The sequence below is a fragment of the Phalangium opilio genome, unplaced genomic scaffold, assembly GCF_054372755.1.
Source record: "Phalangium opilio isolate 3A_F unplaced genomic scaffold, DU_Popi_V2 ptg000662l_1, whole genome shotgun sequence".
NCBI classification, from domain to species: domain Eukaryota; kingdom Metazoa; phylum Arthropoda; class Arachnida; order Opiliones; family Phalangiidae; genus Phalangium; species Phalangium opilio.
In genome coordinates this window covers 251,940-273,268 of record NW_028324246.1, presented here as the reverse complement: position 1 = coordinate 273,268, position 21,329 = coordinate 251,940, and the positions used below count along the sequence as shown (strand labels likewise).

The 21,329-nt window shown below is 36.1% G+C and overlaps 1 protein-coding gene across 5 annotated transcripts in view; it reads right to left on the bottom strand.

The window, feature by feature from the left end:
* Positions 1–21,329, bottom strand: part of trc (Serine/threonine-protein kinase tricornered) — a 123,641-nt gene that overhangs the window by 15,421 nt on the left and 86,891 nt on the right. For 4 of the 5 annotated variants that reach the window (XM_089862909.1, XM_089862908.1, XM_089862907.1 and 1 more), the window contains one exon: positions 1,886–2,034. In XM_089862909.1, the coding sequence (XP_089719035.1) occupies positions 1,886–2,013 (128 nt within the window). In that variant the 5' untranslated portion in view covers positions 2,014–2,034. Of the gene's footprint in view, positions 1–1,885; positions 2,035–9,566; positions 9,719–21,329 lie in introns of those variants that run through there. The other variant, XM_089862910.1, reaches the window with a different exon arrangement.

Below are 21,329 nucleotides of genomic sequence, written 5' to 3'. Positions count from 1 at the left end.
AAGCGTGGACCAAATATTTTGTTACATCATAATCGGACGTTGCTCGCACCCGGTCGGCTTCGCTCCAGTGATCAAACGTAAAACAAAAAGCCACGGACTTCCGGAAGATAATGCGTCAAATTAAACCGCTCTAAAATACAACACCTTCCCGTAATTTCGGGGTTCCTAGAAAAAAATGGGCAAAGAGAGCGTGCAAAACAGACAGGAAGATAGACACTTTTTAAAGCGATGTCAGTTCAGCTTTTCACGATTCAAAATTTCAATGGATTAACTCATGCCAAATTTAATTAAATTTTTTGTAGATGGATGTCAACTTAGAAGTGAACTGAACTGCATTCCACCATTGCTAGGGGTAGGAAAGGTCTATCCCTATCTTGATGGGCAGCTAGTACGCTTTTGCAGTAAAGGTGACCGACCCTCTATTTTTTGCAATCATTGCGCCCTTTCACAAAATGCATTCAAGCCTCCCAAAACGTTGACCGGAGGTTTTTCAAAAATTAGTTGAACTACTTTTTTGTAGTGGTAGAAATATACGCGCAACTTTAAACAACACTGTCGGATAAAAAGAGCGTCGACTATAGTAATTTTAAGTAGAATTCCGGCGGCGTTAGGTAATGGGTAATAAAATGATGGGCAAATCGTCACGGTTCACGAACTCTTTATAATATGTTACACGCAAAATTCCCAGAAAACCGACAAGAGATAGCGCCGTATAAGCGGGAAACAAATTTCAAAGCTCGCGCATAACGCGTACGATGAACTTGAAGCGGCGGCATCATTCATTACTATTAATTTATACGGTGAAATACTGAACTTTGCAAGGACAGAGGTTTCTATCTCTCTAACCTTGGTGTCAAGCTTCATTCAAATGAACAGTGTTGAATTTACACGTATGTTATTAATCTCTCCACACAGGGAAATGATTGCATTTAAGGGCTACGGCATTCCCAAAAAGAGTACCTGTTTTCGTCATCTTTCCAAAATTTTGTAAATTTTCTAAAATTTAGTTCTTTTATTATTATTATTTCGGATTTAGTCCTAAATATCCCGTTATTTCAAAATATTACTCAAAATCTCGTGATTTTTTGGGGCTTGTCTAAAAAAGTTCGAATAATTTCTTCAAAAAGTGCAAAATCTTAAAGATTTCTTGATTTCTAAAAAGATTTCAAGATTTTGAGATAATCGTAGAGATTTTGCATGACATTACGTTTCTTAACCTTGTAGCGGACATTTTTGGTGTCTATACCTCTAAGGGAAACATCGTCTGATCTTCAGACATCATTCTCCAGCCTTTAATAAATTATTCGATGCATTTTATCGAACCTCATCGAAGAGTTCAAATTATATTTAAAATTTTAAACGGTCCATAAATTTTTGGTTCTGTCATAACATAGCACGCACTATTCTCACCGATTTTTATTAATAGAACTGGTTTCCAGTCTTCACTCGCGAAATAATAAATTTAAAGGTCAAGTGGTGATGTCCTACCGTTATTGAAAAGTTTCTGCAACCAGTTTAAAAACCTTACGTTGCCTACCAAATTTTGACCTTTAGTAATTGTTCACGTATATTAGAATTATCTTAAAATATCATTATGTATTAAACTTCAAAATGAAAGCCCTAATTAAATAGTGTAAACGATGTTTCTTTAATTTTGATAATTTTAATTAAGTTTTTCGAAATATTATAAAAAAAATGAAAATCAAATATTCACGCGCCAATAGAGTGACTTAAAAAGTCATGAAACGCTGCTCTTTGATTCGTTTCTTAAATATAACTCGCTATGTGCTCTGAATTAGCCAATGACAGACGCATGTGATATGCATTCGGCTAAAAGGTGCCTAAAACAGCGCTACACTTAGATCAAAAAGATTATTTTTCTAACCTGTTCTTCCTCTCGATATGTTGGGAGATGAGATTGGAGTAGTAGTTTTCCAAATGAACTTTGGCTTTGGTGGCTTTATCCAGCGTGTGACCACTGAACCGAATCTGGCCACCGTCCGTGGCCGCCATTTTGGCCCGGGGACTGCTACGCTGTAAACACAAAACGAGGGAAAATACGTTAGTATATAATAGATAGAAACACGCATTCATTAACGTGGTAGGATAAGGTCATAAGATATGTTCCATAAGTTTGTCACTGGTTACTGAGAGCTTGTCATCAAGTGACTTAGGTGAAACGACATAAATTCTCGTAAAGCGACGCCAGGTGAGGCGATGTCAAAGGCTTAGGACAAACTGAATAGGATGATCGACTGCAAAACCGAGTGTAGTCAATTCTCGCTTGTCGTTCTCGAACTAGCTCTGACTAAGTCTCTAGCATTACGAAGTATAGGTAATGTCATACTTATGGAACATATCTTATAAACTTATAGTTGTAGATATAGGGTGAAAATGAATCAACTTGAGTTTCATTTCTTTGGAGGAAAAAATTCGGCCTCGAATTATCATATGATATTTATGACAAGAGGAAAAAACTGAATCACGAATATTGTCAAATTCATATAATTTGAAAAAATACACGTGATGAAACCATAAAGGTGGTGCTGTAACTTGGCACCCTCAAATTATACTACGTGCAAAAATCATTTGCAAAGTTTTATTTTGACGAGTTTTAATTTCAAGATATAGTCCGTATTGAAATAGGCCAGTAGAACAATGTCATTTAAACGTATAGGAAAAAAAGGAGTATTATTTTATCACCGAGATGAATTTCAAAGGGAAAATAGTTTTCATTAAATTCCAAGTTCATCCAAAATAGATTAAAGATGAGGGGAATTTTAGGCGAACAGCATTAACACTTTGATTATCAATGGATATCAATTAAATTTTGGTAAAATTCAAATTAGAGATAAATTGTACAGTCTAAGAAACTTACTGAAAACGAAATGTGGAGCTGTTTCGTACTTTGTTCAAATTTTACAAAAACTGTTACGAGTCACGTGAGTCACGAGTTAAGCCTAATTTAGAACTGAAAAGCGCGGGTGATTTTTCACGCGACAAATTTGAAAAATCTTACATCAACAGCACTGGACATTCTCCTACACGTTTTTCAGTTAATTTCTGGATATACTAAGTCACAACTTCAACAAACGTCCATGATACACATTCCGAAGTAAATTCTAAATCCAGTAGCAGTTCACTCGCAAACATATTGTTCAAATTAGTAAAGAGTAGGTGGTAATATAAAATCGGAGGTAGATTTTGTTCTAAATTGCGCAACGACCATTAAATGATATCGACTCGTTTACAGGAGCGTTAACGCGGGAACACATTAACGAAGAAGTATTTTCTAAAAGCGTTCTTTGCCGTTTCGCCTTCCACCGCCACGAGTTTTTTACGATACACTTTCACTCGAAGAAACAAGAACTTGAAATGTGAGTAATGAGCTGTTGTTTCGCCAAAGTTTTAATTGGAATACTGGGCTTTAATCATTAACGGCCAGATGGTTCCCCTAATAAGCTTACTTTTTGATGTCTCGCCGAAACTGTAAAGGCACCCTTTCATAGGTGTAATAGCGCAGTAAAACTGACGCGTACAATATCACGTGTCCTTAACTTCTAAGAGGAGCACAGCTAACAATGTAACGTAGGCTAAAGTAATCGCATTTATTTTTTATCAGCACATTCCAGGTTTTTCATAATAGCAAAAGTATATAGATATAAAAAGTCCACTTCATTAACAATTCCCTGCCTTTGGCTGTAGAACACATATAAACTGAGAAGCAAACTACACTCCTCTCAACCCCATACATGAACTAACCATTCAGAGAAAAGCCTTTTGACGTCATAGGTTTATAGAAGGTAGTACATAATACTGGCGATCCAAAGGTTCATTTTTTAGTATTAGAGCTAGTATGTGCTACTTCATGAGCCAATCACGGCTTGTTCCCTGTGAAGGTAATCATAAGCAGAGGGGGTTCGACACTATTCTGGGATAAAAGAGGGCTTCTCATATTACACGGCACGAGCAAGTTTCAGCGAAGTATACTTTTTGTTTATTAATCTATATACTTTTGATTATAGGGTTAAAATTATGTAATCTGAATCAAAATCCAACCCCAAGGGAAATTGTTTATATTTAAACACTAGCAGCGTTATCCCGGCACATTTTTATTAGATTTTGGGCGGCCATTTTAAAATATGGCGGCAAATCGAACACCGAAAGTCATAGGATATACGGCAATCATTTAAAGTAAACAAATAGTTTTAACATAAAAAGATTGACGTGTATGAAAAAAAATGTCACCTGGGTATTTTACCTCTCCCTAGAAAATATAATAAAATTTAAAACGAACAGGATATAGAGTTTAGGAAGAAAGTAAGTATATCTCTCTAGAAGCATCTCATTTTCTGGAATTCGAATGGTTTTATAAATGCTATATTTTTTTCCAACATCCCATATATTACACTTGGCTTTCTATCTTTGAAAAGTTAAGAGGGATAGGGCATTAGCGAAAGTGAAATAAAGAATTTACAATACCCGCATCGGCGAAAATGTTTAATGACGCGATGAAATCGTAACACGTACGTCAAAATGAATTAAAAATATCCTCTATTATAGCATAAGTTTATAAGGTATGTTCCACAAGTGTAACACTAACCATACTTTGTAATGCTAGAAACTTACAGCTCGAGCTAGTTTGAGAACGACACAGAGAGAATTGAAGTCCTACACTCGGTGGTTAATTTTGCAGCACATATTCATATTCAGTCTGCACTAAGCCTTTGACAGAGCCTCACCAGGCGTCGCTTGACCTCGAATCTAAGACCTACTTCAATCACTTCATGACAAGCTCCAGTTTGTAACCAGTGACAAAACTTATGGAACATATCTTATGAACTTATGCTAATAGTGACATCGAAAACAAAATATAGGCGGCAGCAAATAGCCGACCTCTCTTTCCAATAGCAATCCAAGCATGGGGGCTCCAGCATTTCCACAGTACAGGATTTTTAGGATCTCTATGGTCGTACCACCACCACAGAAGGGAAGGGCGCTGACCTTTTTATATACGCCACCAAAAAAAAAGCGAACAAGCCCACATTCATTATTTTTGCTTATTATTCCTTAACGTAAGCTAGTACACGATTTTCTTTTAGAGTAAAAATGAATTTCATATTTTTCGGAGGGTCATGGGGTCTTTTGTGGTAACAAATACAAGCGACATATAGCCCAGCCTGCCTGCCTTCTTCTAAGAGGTTCAAGTTACCAAGCAAAAAATGTTTTTACAGAGAAGAGATTTATCGCATGTTCATACAGTAACGATTCCATATATCCATGATTTCTCGTGCTCGACTGCTGCTTTGCTTTGCTTTGTTTTATTTTATTTTCAAGAATTATGATATGGGGCCGCCTGTGGAATGTCAAAGTACTTATTTGAAGGCTCTAAGTTCGGCGGCTTGTTTTTCTTAAGGTTGTGTATTTTTAAATTGCATTGCATTGCATAAACGTTATTGAATCACACAAAGGATCAAGTTTATTGTAAATAAATAAAAGAAGTTTCTTTTTTCTACTCAATTCAATAGAGATTTTCGTATGTAAACTGTGTGTACAGGGTGTTCCAAGAAAAGTACAGTTATGTTTTATGACATTTTTAAAGTTTAAGATTTCAAAAGTCTGGACTGTTTTGGAACCAGATTTGCAAACTCGGAAAACGTAATGCAGCAGAAAGAGTATTTTCAACTAGAACTATGCAGCAAAGTTTTAATGCATTGCTCATGCTGAATTTTAAGCATACAACCAAGTTTCGTAAGAATTAGAAATTTCTGCAATAACACAGGTGTAATCACATGAAAATGTATACAAATTTCGGAATGAGCATCCGTGATTTTATATTCAATTTGAACTACATTATGTCAATTTGAGCTAAAACTATAGAATCTCACGGACTCGAATGTCAAGCAAAAACATGGTTCATCAATTGACATCTTCCGTTAGCAGTAGTATCGAAAGGATCGTGAATTCACACCCCCCCCTTCCTAAGTCGTACATACTACGGTACTGGCAGTCATATTGGTGCATTTCAGCTTACCCCATGCATTCAACCGACAAAGAGACTAGGAAATTTGAGCTGGGCTCCACCCCTGTCGCCATAATGCTATGTTTTTTACAGAATGAAGGGCATTAAAGCCCCTGTATGTTTTTTAGCACTAATGGAAGCTAGAGTGACGGTGCGTGACGTAGTACTTCAAAGTCGCAAATTACCTGACGAATTTTAGTTCCACCCCAAGTAATTTAAGCTCTTTATTCACGAAGACGCAAATCATAAGGTGCACTTGAGTTGAAATAGATTCAATTTCGACCACCATGGCGCTACAATAAAACAACTACGCACACAATAGACAATTCGACATTCGAGTCCATTAGGTTTAATGGTCTTAGATTTGCTTGAAAGCGACACTACTGTGTAGTACATTTCCTGTTGAGATAAAAGTCATAGGCGGTTTTAGCGAAAGAGATGTCACCCAGATAAAAGGCGACAAAACTGGTTTTAATTTCAGTTATGTAGGTCTCGGTCCGCTCTATCATTTAACGCGGATATTACTGTAGTAGGTGTGTCAGTCTTTCGCGCTATTTCGTTTATAAGACAGGAATTTAAGCTGGCAGCGACAGCTTAACTCGAAACTGGGAAGATATTAAATCCGAAACTTATCTACCATATCGAATAAAAACAGGTTTTGAATTACGTTTTCCCACTATCACGTTGCTTGTGTTTATGAAATAAGTAAAGGTCTATAGCCATCTGTTAATTATCGTGGTTAATCACGCACAAAGAGAAACATTTACACTTGAAGATTATTAACCCAAAGATGCTACGCTGATTAAAATAGTATTTAAATTAGAATATTTATTGCTCGCTTGTTTTTCAAGAAATTAAAAAACAAATACACTTAGGCTTTTGCCAAGTTTAACTGAAAAAGCATAAGGATGTTCCTGATAAGTCTGTTGTGAATTAAATGTTATCTCCTTAGGAGCAAACTGGGGTTGATGTGCGCGTGCGCTGGTAAAGTAAATTACTTCACACGTGTGGCTATTTCCTTGTCATAGGGGCGAGCCTACTACACGCTTCCTATTTAGTCAGTACCAAGCCTTTGACAGCGCCTCACCAGGCATAATCTATGACGTTCCATATACGTCACCTCTTGACAAGCTCTCAGTAACCAATGACAAACTTATGGAACATATCTTATGAACTTATACCAAGAAGCGATATCTAGTTTAATAGGGAGCTGGTTAAAATTCGCCACATTTCTAGCTTTATCTCCAGTCCAAACGTATAGTAGGTCCGGAGTTAATCCCCGCCTCTAAATTACAAGTGGGGTGGCGTAGCGGTTAGCGCTTTCGCCTCGCAGCAAGAGGATCCCGGGTTCGATCCCGGACTGTGGCACCGGGTGAAAATCTGGGAACAAATCCTTCTGCGTAGAGTTTGCAAGTTCTCTCCCCACTTGTTAAAAGGAGTTTTCCTCCGCGGTCTAACCCGGTTTCTCCTTTCCATCAAAACTTGCTGAGGTTAACGGTAATAGTTAGTATAGGGCGCTGTGGGTTAGCTGTGAGGGCATAGGGGCTAGCCACCACCCCTCTATGCAATGTAAAGGGACCCACCTGTAAATAAGTCGCGAGTTGACTTAGTGTGGACATCCCTTCCTAGACCAAGCTTAGATTATTATTATTATTATTATCTCATTGGTTCTTCAAAACTCACGTCAGCGCGACGCGAATGACGAAAATTACGTATTTTCCGAGTGAGGAGAGGCGAAATAGTCCGACCTCCTTTTACGTCCCCCTTGTATTTTGAAAGGGGGACTGGGACTATAGCGCGCTAATACATAGGCATCTTATACCTCCTCCCTAGTAAATTAGATATAGCTTCTTTCTTATACTGATACCCATTAACAAGAACTAAACATGGGATTATAAAATTTTAGCGTTGCATGTTTTGAGAAATATTTATTTTAAATTTAAAATAAATGCGATTCTTCAATATACAAAAACGGAAAGTTATTTCGAACTCCCTTAGCCTATGGCGATGGAAAGCGCGTTTGATTTGAAAGATTAGGTGCGGATCATGAAAGTCAAAACGCATACGTGAGGCAATTAAGACTTAACAAGTGACAAGTTGAAACGCGACACGAATTTCAGAGTACGGAGCAATAGGTAAATGAAAACTAATGGAGGAATTACACGTACCATCATAAGGAGATCATCTCTCTAAGGGCCCAAGATTCTATGTTACGGTTGAAATGTATGTATGTCCGATTTGGTCAGCCATCCGTCTCATCTCAAGTGGTATAATAATTGTATAGCCTAAACAGAGGCCGAGCGCATTCGCTGCAGAGTAATCCGGCATTGAACATTTTTCCCTCCTTCAAAGATTTCTCACGACAGCTCTTCGTGATTTTTACTGAGCGCGAATTTACCTCTTGTGTCTGAGAGAACGGGGGGTTCTGGAAATTCTCTTACTTATTTTTCCCCTCAGTCCTTCCTCTCTTGCGTCTCGCGTCTCGCCACTCGCCTCCCCGCCTGTTTTAGTTTGATTCCCAACCGCTTGGGAGCGTTATCTCAGAGCTCGCGTCTATACCACGACCGGCTTAGGATATCGGTCGTGGCTGATTTTGAAAATTATTTTTCTCTCCCGCGAATTTCACGAAAAATTCGGACGGAGCCCGTATGTAAAATCTACGTCACATCTAGCAGAACTAGATGTTTTTGCTAATAGATGCGCTTGGGCCCTTAGAGATATGATCTCCTTATGGTACCATCAACTTGAAACGAGATGAAATGAAATGCTATACAGTAATCCGGAAATGACCGAATTTAATTCGCAATATATCGCCTATCTTGTTCCCCCCCCCCCAACTTTACGCGATTACGAAATATTATCGGAGATTAATGTTTTTCGATTTTTTCCGTAGATTCGTGCAAAGGCTTATACTAATTTATTCAGTTGACATTTATTTTCTACTGGGAGATAAACTAAGAGATACGAACACGATTTTCGAAATTGCACCGTCACTTCTGGCATTGGCATTACTTAAATTAAAGGCATAGTAACGTTTAATTATGAGTACCATAAGGTTTTGATACTTTTAAATACTTAAAATGTCAATATTTAACCGAATTAATTAGTTCAGTTTTTATTTGTAAACCGACACTATTTTGAGTAAGGGAAATATACTAGCTTGTTGACAGTGTGATGTCATAGCAGTGTCAACTACTTATAAAAAATTATCTGTAGTTCGCGAGTGGCGTCTGCTCTAATATGGTGCCATGACGTACGACACCGTAACTATAGCAACAGGATCATGTCATAACGGTGTCGTTTTAATCAAGAAAAACAGCAAATTTTAAAACTAGATATTTCTCAAAACCGCCCAATGAACATAGCCCTTAACTTCTGTCAGACCTTTCAGAAACACGCAGTATATCAAATATTCCAGTCACATCCAGAATTGACTAATCAATTATTATTCGCTACTGTCCTTCTAAAAACCATTTGTCGCATTTGTCACCCAAAGACCTTAATCATAAAATATTCATAACCAAAAGTATGAATCATGGATTACCTTTAAACGTCAAAAATGAAAGAAATGCCTTTGCATCCGCACTGTATACAACCAAACCGCAACGTCAAACAAATTCAACACGCCTCACTATCAAGAGTGATTCACTTAAGGAAAACCACCTTGCCAAACCACAATTAGCCTAATACCGGAGAGACTATTGTTTTTTACATACGTGACTCATGAAAGATTGAAATACTAATCTAATTATAGGGGGGCAACCACGTTAAAAAACGAAACGAAATTTAAAAAATATCATAAAAAGGCACTTCACGATAAATGCAATCATGATTATTTTGCTATCTACTAACTCTGTTTTCACTCAAGGTTATTACTAGTGAACAGCGTATAAGTTTCAGAAAAAAAAATCGTGAATTTATACAATAGACTAAAAGAGAAATAACTAACGAAATTACAACTTGACAAAGAACAATGAGAGGTTTAACGGTGTTGAGATTTGAGAGACTTTCTTGCCGCTTAAATGGGCAATAGTAGCCATGCGTCATCGTTTGTGAAATACACACCTTAAAGGGGGATTTTTTTACAAACGCATTTCTGACAATAGCCCCTAATTTTGTGCTTGCTAGCTCGACTTGTTTTTGGGTAACGGTTTGAGATAATGTGGACACTCCTGGCTAGCTTTATTCTTCGACAATTATGAGTAAAATTTATTTAAGGAATTCCTGTTCTATCGTAAAGAGATAGTAGTGTATGAATCAATAATTAAATTTTCAATCGATTTTTATTCGAATATAATATAAAACATATTTTATTTATACATGTCCACGTTTTGAGAAATATTCATTATCAATTTTGAGGGGTAAATTGGTGTAAGTCTTCAATCTAAGAAAGTTATTAAAGATTTAGCATAGCAGAAGCGGACTATTAAATGTTAGTTTTTAAAACAATCAAAACATTCTGGTAGCTGAAAATAAATACCACTATCCATTTAAGCAAAAGTCTTAGAAGGGATTCACACTTTTTGGCAAGTTGAACAAAAATTCATTAGTAGTCAAAACCGAAATTTTATACTGTTATGTAAAAACGAACAAAGCTCTACATAGTTCTGACTATTATAGCTGATTCATCCGTTTTCTAGCTAGAGGGCTGTAAACGTATGATAATGAATTCGCGTGAACCATATGGCAGGTCTAGACAAGAGTAAGACTCTCTGGCATAAAAAGGCACTTCAGACAGCATGGGGTTGCGTTTATAATTAGCATAAGGAGAACGAATGAATTACCTGCGAATTTTTTAATAAACTCAGAAATTACTCTAGTTTAGGCTGTTTATTATTTGTATATTCAAAGGTGTTAAGTTAAACTTAATTTTTGATTAGACTCCAAGATGATAGGTGTGGGAAGAAGGAAATTTCAAAATGTATTATTGTAGGTGACAGTCTTGGAAGGAATCTATTTGAACAGTGAAAAATTGACTCTACTATGAGATTTTAAGTTCCTACCAAGCCTGTATCTCAGAACCATAAGTTCATAAGAAATGCTCCATAAGTGTGTCACTGTGTACTGAGAGCTTGTCACGAAGTGGCCTAGGTGAAACGTCATAGATTCTCGTAACGCGAAGCCTGGTGAGGCGCTGTCAAAGTCTTAGTACAGACTAAATAGGAAGATGGACTGCAAATCCGCATGTTTAACATTCTCGCGTGGTTCTCGAACTAGCTCTCAGTAAATCTCTAGAGTTACGAAGTATAGGAAGTGTTATACTTATGGAACATATCTTATAAACTTATGACAAGACTAAAACCACATATGTTTAAAACGTCTTGAAAATAAGTTTGGGCGTTTCATCCACTCTTTAAATTCGATTACAATTTTAATGAATAGGTTAAAATAATTTCTGATTGAAACCACTCGGGTTTGGTCTTCGATGGCCCCAGGGCCAATCTTAGTTATGGGCTTGGCAACAGGCATAAACAATGGAAGGAAGTGTTGCAAGCGACGGAACGGCGTATACGCGTTACATTATTTCAAGAAGGTCAAAACACTAGGCGCTGCCACCGCCGCCATGTTAAGCGCGCCTTTTAACTATGAAATATATTTCGACACTCCCATTAAAGAATGGATCTTTATTTTTCATTTTCAAGGTAAAACCGAGATGTAAGGAAACTTCAACAAGGGCGTTAAAGAATTTTGGAAGAAACACTGAACGTCTTACTCTCGCTAAACCCGCAGCGATATTGGCGCCAATTTTTGCAAATTTCTACCCACAATCGTTCGTAAACCGTTACATGAAATGCCGTGGTAAAATTTTTGTTAAGCTGGGCTTCCGCTGTGAAATCTCTTAGGGTTTACAAATTCTTTGCAATGTATTTCGTAAGAGGATAGATTTGGAGTTAGCGCCCTTTGAAGAACTTAGCCCGCGGGTTGTCTATACACTCTGAGAATCAAAATTTGGTAAAAACAAGCCGGGGCTTGTTGATGAAATTCGTCTAACCTCTTATTATGACTACAAATAATATATTTTCAACGATTTTGTTAAATATTTAAAGCTTGTTTATTGCCTAACAGTTAGAGAACTTAGTTGGATTTGGACTGTTCTTTGAAGAAATTAACCAGCAGAAATAGTTAGTCTTCAAACTCAGAAAAAAAAACGTCCCAAGTAAACCTCAATCCCTTCCCTGATTTATCTCATGTTAAAACCTGATTAATCGCATCGTTAGTCGGTCGTTGGTGGAAGGTTTCTACCGTAATCGAGTCCCAAAACATTTTACGACGTTACACATGATACATGGCCTATTTAATCGTCATGATTAGATTTCTATACGCGTCTGTACCCGAGAATAGACTATTGGGACACGAAAATATAACCAACCTCTTACTCTCATTTATATACCCTTCTTGAAATAAATAAAGACCATGGGAGATTAATTTCAATACCAATTAGCAAAACGCTATCCAACATAGATGAAAGGTTCCGCTAAAGTTAGAAGTTAATTATTCCTCTACACTCGCAGATTAGTCTATGTTTGTTTGCTCTTGATGATACATGATAACATAAGTTTATAAGATATGTTACATAAGAATGACACTTCTTTTACTTCGTAATTCTAGAGACTTACAGCTCGAGCTAGTTCGAGAACGACGGAAGCGAGAATTGCAGACTAAACTTGGTTAATTTTGCAATCTATCTTCCTATTTAGTTTGTACTAAGCCTTTGACAACGCCTCACCAGGCGTAGCTTTACCAGAATCTATGACCTACCTCACTCACTTCATGACAAGCTCTCAGTAACCAGTGACAAGCTTATGGAACATATCTTATGAACTTATGATGATGATAACATTCATTCAAAAAATGTGCACGTATGTCGTCTTCCACTTGAGAAATTTCATTCTTCTCTGAGGTTACAATAATCTCAACCTTTTTACATAGAGATAAAAACATTTTCAAAATCTTTGGCATCAGTTTCTAATTCCATAGTTTCTATAAATTGATTTTAGCAACGAAGGTGTCTAGTTTGTGCGTCACTGAGACTTTGAATGTTTTCAATTAAGAACATTCCTCGTGTCACTTACAGCAGGTCGCGAGCGTCGAGGTAGTCGTCTTCCAAGAAGCCCTTCTTTGTTTTAATTCTTACACCGGAAAGTCCGACTGATTATAAGCCGGAAGCCAAACATCCGTAATACATCCAAGCTAATAAATGTCCTCGCGCCAAACCTAAGAGATCTAAGAGTGTTTCTACAACGCAAATGTACATGCTACGTTTGTCTTGCCAAGAGTATATCACGCCCAGGGGTATGAAACTCTGGGACTAGTAGTCGAGGCGAGTAAGGTTTAAAATTCGAGTACTGTACTGCGCAAAATCCAAATTTATTACATTGCGTCACGTCAATATAAATTTATTTTCAAATTGAAACCGATGGGCGAGATAGGGTGACAATGACAAGACTAAATGTCATCTGGTCCATGCTCAATTATCCTCTCAATATGGCACTAACGCGGGGTTCAAGATGAAATCAAAGACAATTCTCATGGGTTCCATAGTCCGATTAAGTAACATTGAAGACCCTCACTTTCCCTTATGATATACTCGACTTCAGTTAGAATCATCAGACTTCTCTTTGCTTCTGCTAGATCCACTACTCAACTATCATTGCTAGTACCAAGAGAAAATAGAAGAGCGTATAATACTTCTGCCTCCGTGTGGTGCGCCTCGTTCGAGCGGTTATATTTCTACGGTTCTACCGCTCTAGCGTCGCGACCCCCCCCCCCTCCCAGGATAGCCTCCACACAGCTTTTACAGAGAGAGAGAGAAAAATAGTTCCCGCAAAACAGACTACTGGCTTAGAGGCGACGAACGAGAAGCGATTCCCCTTTCCCAGAATCCCTTGAGCAGCGCTACTTTCCAAATAACACAATATATAATCTATACTCTCCTGACTGGCTACTTGAAGTTCTGGGGGAATAAAAAACAGGACGGACCTCAGACGAGGTAGAAAAGCAGGGCTAAAGTTAAACTTTGGCACAAGTATTACACTCTCTTCTATTTTCTCTTGCTAGTACCGCTTTCTCTCAAAGGTAAATATTAAGCCAAATACTATTATTAGGACTACGTGTTCTACACCTTCATAAACAATAATATTAACTTCAGAGATAACTCAAATTCTACATCAAAATTAAAATTTGTAGCTGCCGAAAAGAATTCACTCGGCTTTGGGTTAAGGAAAATTCGTAGGATGAAAAATAAGTAAAATTTAAAGCGACGGCGCTCAAGCCAAAGAAGTTAAAAATATCTCACAAATTGAGACTGTTGGTCGGTCTCCTTCGTTTCTTTTACACATTATTATTTCACGTCAATCGTAGTTTGCGTTACAGATAAAGATACTTTGTGAACAAAAAACAGTCCTTTATGTCAGTTCCCATAAAAAAATGGATGTGCCAAGTAATCAATTACCAAAAATACTCATAGATACTAAAGTAATTTATGTATTCTTGAAGTGGAGCAAGTTATTCCACAGGGCAAACTGCAAACGGTGCAGACTAAGGTAGTGGGTTTTCACATAAAGCAAGGAATGTCTGCACGTTGAAAAGTGCCAAAAGTCAAATATATCTATTTAGTAGAGATGTGACATGATTATAAGCTAGGGATGTTCTAGTTTATAATTAGTTCGAAGGAAACTAAATAGTTAAGCATAATAATATGAAGGGTGGTAGGACCACAGTGGGTTGTAATGAGTTTTTATGTCAAAAATGTTATATGCGATTAATTTGGAGGATGACCCCTTAATTAAATTAGTATTGTCTAGCAGTTTCTTACTTAATTTTAAGGGGTCATCCCTAAAACACTCCAATTATAAATTGTAAACGTTGGCCCGGACGCCAGAACATGTCATAGAACATTTGCGATTCAAAATTGCCCATAGAAGCCACTGCACTTCGGTCTTACCAGCCTTTTTGCAACACCCTGTATCAACGATATTTTTTATTATTAATGAATAGTCTATAGATTCCTTTGATTCAGATGTCATGGATGAGTTTAGCATGGAATTTGCCATAAAATGAGTATAAACGCCAGTAAATTAATTATTTTGCTTAACTATACTCTTTAAATAATTATTTTTAAGTGAACACCGGTGATTTTTGGTACGAGATATTGCATATATGAACACGGAGCTTAACATGTTATAAAGATAAATTTGGTAATAAAAGTTTATAGTTGTATTTGAAATCCACGTTTGTTTTATTTTTCTTTCGAAATAAGCAGATGGAAAAGAATTAATGGAAGACCTTGTAGCTTTGATAAACAGCATAACCGAGTATATTTTTATCAACGAAATTTCAATGAATGAAACCTGTACATAAATTCAAATGAACCATATGATAAAATACAGATTCACACTCGTTTATTGCTCAATGGAAATATATTTCCAATTGGTGTAAAATTAATCAGCTAATGTAATAACTATTGAAAACCCCAAAGTAGGATCAAAATATTTATGGGAAACGCTTTCGTTTTAATTTTGTTCTCATTAAGATTGAATGTCACTATATGAAAATCGGGACAATTTAGAAATGACAAGTTTGATCAATCAATCGGATATGGACTAATTGCGGTTGCGATCAAAGCAAAATTTGTACGTTTAAAAATATCATACGACTAGTTTTCAAGTCAAGAATTATTTAACTCCATAAGCTCCATTTTCAAATAGAACCTTGAGGTGAAAATTAGTAAAAACCCTAGAGTGGATTTCTAACCCCGACCTAGGTGGGTCACCGTCCCAATGCTTTAACCATCCGAGCTACTAAGGTCCCTTACTGAGCTGCAACAGTAACATGCAATGAACCATTGATCGCTTAACACGAGATGATAACCTTGTCCGTTATCTCAATGACATATGTTAAATACAGGTGTAATGAACCATTGATCGCTTAATCTGAGATGATAGCCTTGTAAGTTATCTCAATGATGCGGCTCAGTAATGGGTCTCAGTAACTCAGATGGTTAGAGCATTGTGACGGTGGCCTAAAGTCGGTATTTCAAATACACTTGATCAAAAAAATCGGATCTAGTGCGATCACAAAATTAAGTGCATGTAACTTCCGAAAGGACATGCATATTGCTCCAAGCGCAATAATATTGAAAAACATATTTGCAAGACGCGTGTACCACCCACATAATAAAGAGTTACCTACTACTTTGGTATTATTATTATTTTGCCGTGTCCTTCTAATGACGGTAGGCAATGATGGAAAACTCGGACAAGCCATCATGAAGGAGACACCACCACCGCTAGATAGCGCTTCGGAAAACCGCTTGTAAGACGTCATAGTTCTACTACTCTATTTTGTAGCGTTCCACGAAGGTGCAACTGCCATAGTAAAAGCAACACCGCACACGCGTCTAGCTGGCTTGTTCCGATAAATAACACTAAACTTGGCACTCTACATCGGCGCTCGCACGATGTAACGTTCAGGCTGCCACAATCTAATTTCCAGGTCGAACTCGGAAGGGAACGAGTCGCGTACTAGATAGATCTCGCGATGGAAAGTGAAGCGCACTGAGGTAACTATACTTTTTCCGGCAAACTAAGATTCCAGGGCGCTGCGTGCAGACTGGCGCACGACGCGTGTGACAGAGAGATTAATTCTTTTGGCCGCCAAATAAAATAAAAATAAATGCAAAAATAAAAACCGGGTTACATTCCGAATTCGGTGACGCTGACGAGACGATATTTATTATTACACTGTCTATTGTTATAATGGAGCGTGTTTTTATATTGGATACAGGGTCAGAAGAATGATATAAGTAGATTTGTAACTAAGCATACAGGTGGAAGGCTTCGCAGGCCTTACGAAGGGATATTTTGTAAAGGCTTTTACGAGATAGTATAGAGAAATTTAATAAAGGTTTTCACCCTGTACTATATGATACTTGTTCGAAAAATTGGGCTCAATTTGCGTTCATTTTAGTTACTTAAATGTTTCTATAATAATCCAATATATTTATTTACCTTAGTGTATTAAATCAAGTGTTTAAATTGAAGTTAGTGATTCGATTTGGATTCAATTATGACTTAATTAAAGTAATATGAAAATTTACATATATGACGTCATACAAGTAATTTATAGTAATATAAGTTACTACGTCACAACCACAAAATAATCAAAGCTTTGACAAAAATAGTTGATAAATTAATTATACCACGTAAATTTCCAATTTTAAATTACGAAAAGTTAAATTACCAACTCATATCTAAAATCATAATCAAATATTTGTACTTAAATTAATTATAAATATTATATTATATTATTATAAAATAATTAATATTTTAATTTTAATATGGCTCGTTTTTAACGAGGGGCCAACCACCCAGCGTAATCGATTACGTGTAATCTTAAAAAAATAAACCCTCCCTTGATAATGCTAAAATGATTTCGAGAGATTAGCCCCTCGATTTTTAATGATAAAAACTAATCTTTAAACTATTTTTCCCAAACAAACCACAACGAAATCGCCATTTAAACTAAATAAACAGTGACTTTTAAAATCAAGCTACCGGTCCATGGAAATGCCAAATACGAGGTAATTTAAAGCCTAACACTCGAGTTCACAGAGTGAATTTCAAATCGCGGAGGCCTCAGAATGCAAAAATTAAATTAACAGTTCAAACAACGCAACCTTTGCTTCCAGAATAGCGGGGATTTTCGTCATGCACGCATTCGAGGCACGAAATTTAAAAAGGAATATTAAATTTTTCACGTTTTGGTTTTGAATATAAACGCACAAATCATAAAGAGTTCTATTCAAAATTCTAGACTTCACAAACAGGAACCGTGAAAAAAGGGAGAAAACAAGATGGTCTAGCCCATTATTAAGCCACATCGTTTACGTACTCTCGCTATTCCTACTACAATAAATATACTTCTAGTGAAATATCCCCTAATATACCGGTCAGAGGGAATAATTTTTCAATGGCTGCTTCATCTAGAAGTGATTTTTCGAAGTACTATTTAAAAATAGCGAACGAAACATCATCATCATCATCATCATCATCAACTTCTTCTTCTTCTACACACCAAGTCAAACTAATAGCCCATCGTATATACGATGTGGCTAAAAATGTCACTTATACTGCCAACATACTGTATATAGATAGCATTTCCGTAAAATTTAATTCTAGGAACATTACGATAAATGACTTATTATTAACAATTAACATTCTTTTTGCGGTCTTCCGTTTAACCAATTAAAGCCACGGCCTTGAATATTGCGGTAAAGTAGTCTATTTACAAACCGAAAAGGCGCTGAAAATTCCATGGGTGATGGTAGCATTATGGCGTTAGTTTTAAAATTTTGTTAATAGGCAGAATCATAAATAAATAAGTTACTTTAGGGCAACATTTACGTAATAATTAAGTTCATCGGGTTAATATTTTGTTATTGTAGCTATTAGAAGTATCGATTTCTTTTACTTGTAAACTTTAACTTGCCCATTTCTGAGTCTTTCTGCTTGAACTAAAGAGGAGGTGTGAATCCTTCACCCCTGACGTCACGCTTAATGTATTTGAACTTAGAAGTCAAGTGTCAGTGAGGTAGCTATTGACCTATCCACGCCCAACCACAATGTAAACAAGTTCCCTTTGCGTCATGTGAACGAGTAGACCAGGGTTCAACGGTCTAATGCGACTAACCAATGAAAAGCAAGGAAGGTGGTAATACCGGCGATTTTACATAGTTTTAAGCCCTTCCCCCCTTACCTTCAATCAGATATTATTATGGATTCTACGGCTTCTTAAAGATTCCAAGTAGAAGAAATTTATGTAACATATATTAAAAACTATAAAATTGGAAACAAAGGACTAAGCCGCAACTAAGGGTTCACTTTTATTACCCCAATTTTTTCGTAAGGTTAAAAATTTAATTATTTTAAATTCCTTGTGGATAGATCCTGATATAATTAAGCATTTACTCATAATTGTTACTATACGTCATCGCTTACAAAATTATTGCTATAGCCAAGTCCCTTAAGAGTTCTTCCATGAAAATGCTTTTAAAAACGCGGAACCGGTCGTTACAACCGTCCATTAAGGTAAGATAATTTAATTGAACGACCGTAAACAATCCTTTAACCGTTTAAAATTACTTATTTCATGGTCAAAAAAGCAAATTGAGGAAAAAAACTACATTAATAAATGATTAATATTTTTTTAATCTTTAGCTTGGCACATATCAGTTACTTGAATTTTTTTTCAACGAAACCTTAATTATGAAAATACACCTCTCATGTCTAACGGATTTGTTAGTAAAATAGTGAAAAACATTTTCAAATCAAAAGTATGCACCAAAAATAGACAATATAGCTAAAAGTACAATTCATCGAATAAGAAAACAGTGCCAACCGGAAATGATAATGTTAAAAAAACACAGCGCCTTTATAAATAATTTATAATCCAAGAAAAGGTTATTGGTAACTTTAACTCGATCGTATCACGTGCTTACCTATTTTTAGAATATACATAATCGGTTAAAGCAAAAATACTATTTACCAAACCCATACTATTTTATAATCCAAAATAATTTAAGTTGCGTAACTTCCTTTAAAAAGTTGAATAGCCCATGGCGGTTTATACATAATAAGGATAAATCTTTCATAACGATTTAAAATATTCTATATAGCCTAGACTTTCATTTTCCCAAATATAATCTTCGGCCTAAACAATGAAAAAAACCAAAAGATAAATAAAAAATTTAAAATTTTCGTTGGAAAAATTTAAGAGAGTTTTGTACTATTTTAGACTTAGTTTTCGTCAGTCGTTTGGGATTTAAGTTTTTCAACATTACTTTCCCTGTTCTCATAGGCGCCAAGAAAATTAAAATTCGAGAATAAAGAATATTCGATAATACACGTTAACAACGTAATATGGTAAGTAAATTCAATGGTTTCAATACCACAGGGTAACCGAGGGAAATACCTTGGAAACTTTATATGAAAAAAGGGCATTAATAGGCGAATTATAGGAGAAAAAAAGGACTTCAATATTATAGAAGAAATTATTATGAATAATATTAAAAACTGTTTTTAAATATTATGGTGCAATGTTAGAAAAATACAGTATTTCAAATAATATAAACGCTTTTCAAAGAGGTGATCTCAGTATCGTCTGCTTGATATAGTGTTAAAACGGAACATCCGGTATTGTGGAACCAAAGACGTTAGAAAGAGTTTCACGTTACCAGTCCAGTGAATTCCTTTTATTTAAAGCCATATCTAAAGTCTTTGTATATCCACACACACTGGATGTTCCTTCTTAAGAAAACAAAGTGGTCAAACACCATACTCTATTTTACCCCAACTTTGTGAAGTTTCTATGACTGTGGTGACATGAGGATATCTTTTTGCACATACAAATACAAATTATTTAGGCCTAGTGGTCTCGAGCTTTGGGCCAACAAAGAAATCTAGTCGCCAATTTGTGGCGTTACTAATATCTTTTCTCATTCCCTCTCTTCTGCTCGTTCTAAGGTATTAAAATATTAAACATGACAACTACTTTCCTATCATCATATTACGTGGCACGGCAACACCCTTAACCCTCTATCTAGGTCGCCTAATATTTATTCGCTAAAATACATTAAGGTAAATAATTGAGGTAATTTAAATTTTGATCATGATTTGCCTGTTAAGGCCACGCTCGAGGAAAGTTGGACAACAAAATAATTAGTATACTGTAATTTTCGATGCAATCGGACCATGTTTTGAGAATATTATTAAAGTTATTTTGTCAGGGAAGTTTTCATTTCAAAGTTGACACTCGCGCGTGATTTGAAATGAAGATTTATTTTTTTTTCCAGGATTTTTAGCACTACCACTTAAGTAGTACTACTCTAATTTAAGCTCCAAAAATTATTTTCAACAAGTACCACTCAACTTTGAGCCAAATAAATTTCTTACGGACAAGTACTTCTCAACTTTGAGCTCAACAACTTTTTTGAGCATTATACATCATTCTTCCGACCCCCAAGCAATCTATTTTGAATACTGCTACTTTTTACTAATCTACTTCTAGTTTCATTTTGATGACACAAAATTATATTTCAGGCATCCAAGTGCCCATTTTTGAATTAAATATTAGGCCTACTTTACGGTGCGATACTTAACTCAAGATGCTCTCATGAATTTCATCAATAAAGCGGATATAATCAACCGCACTTGAACAAGCCTTAAAACTCCGGTTAACTCACGAAATTTATATTAGCGATAGCGAAATGATGTTCACATTCTATTTTCGATATTAAAAAATTAAATAT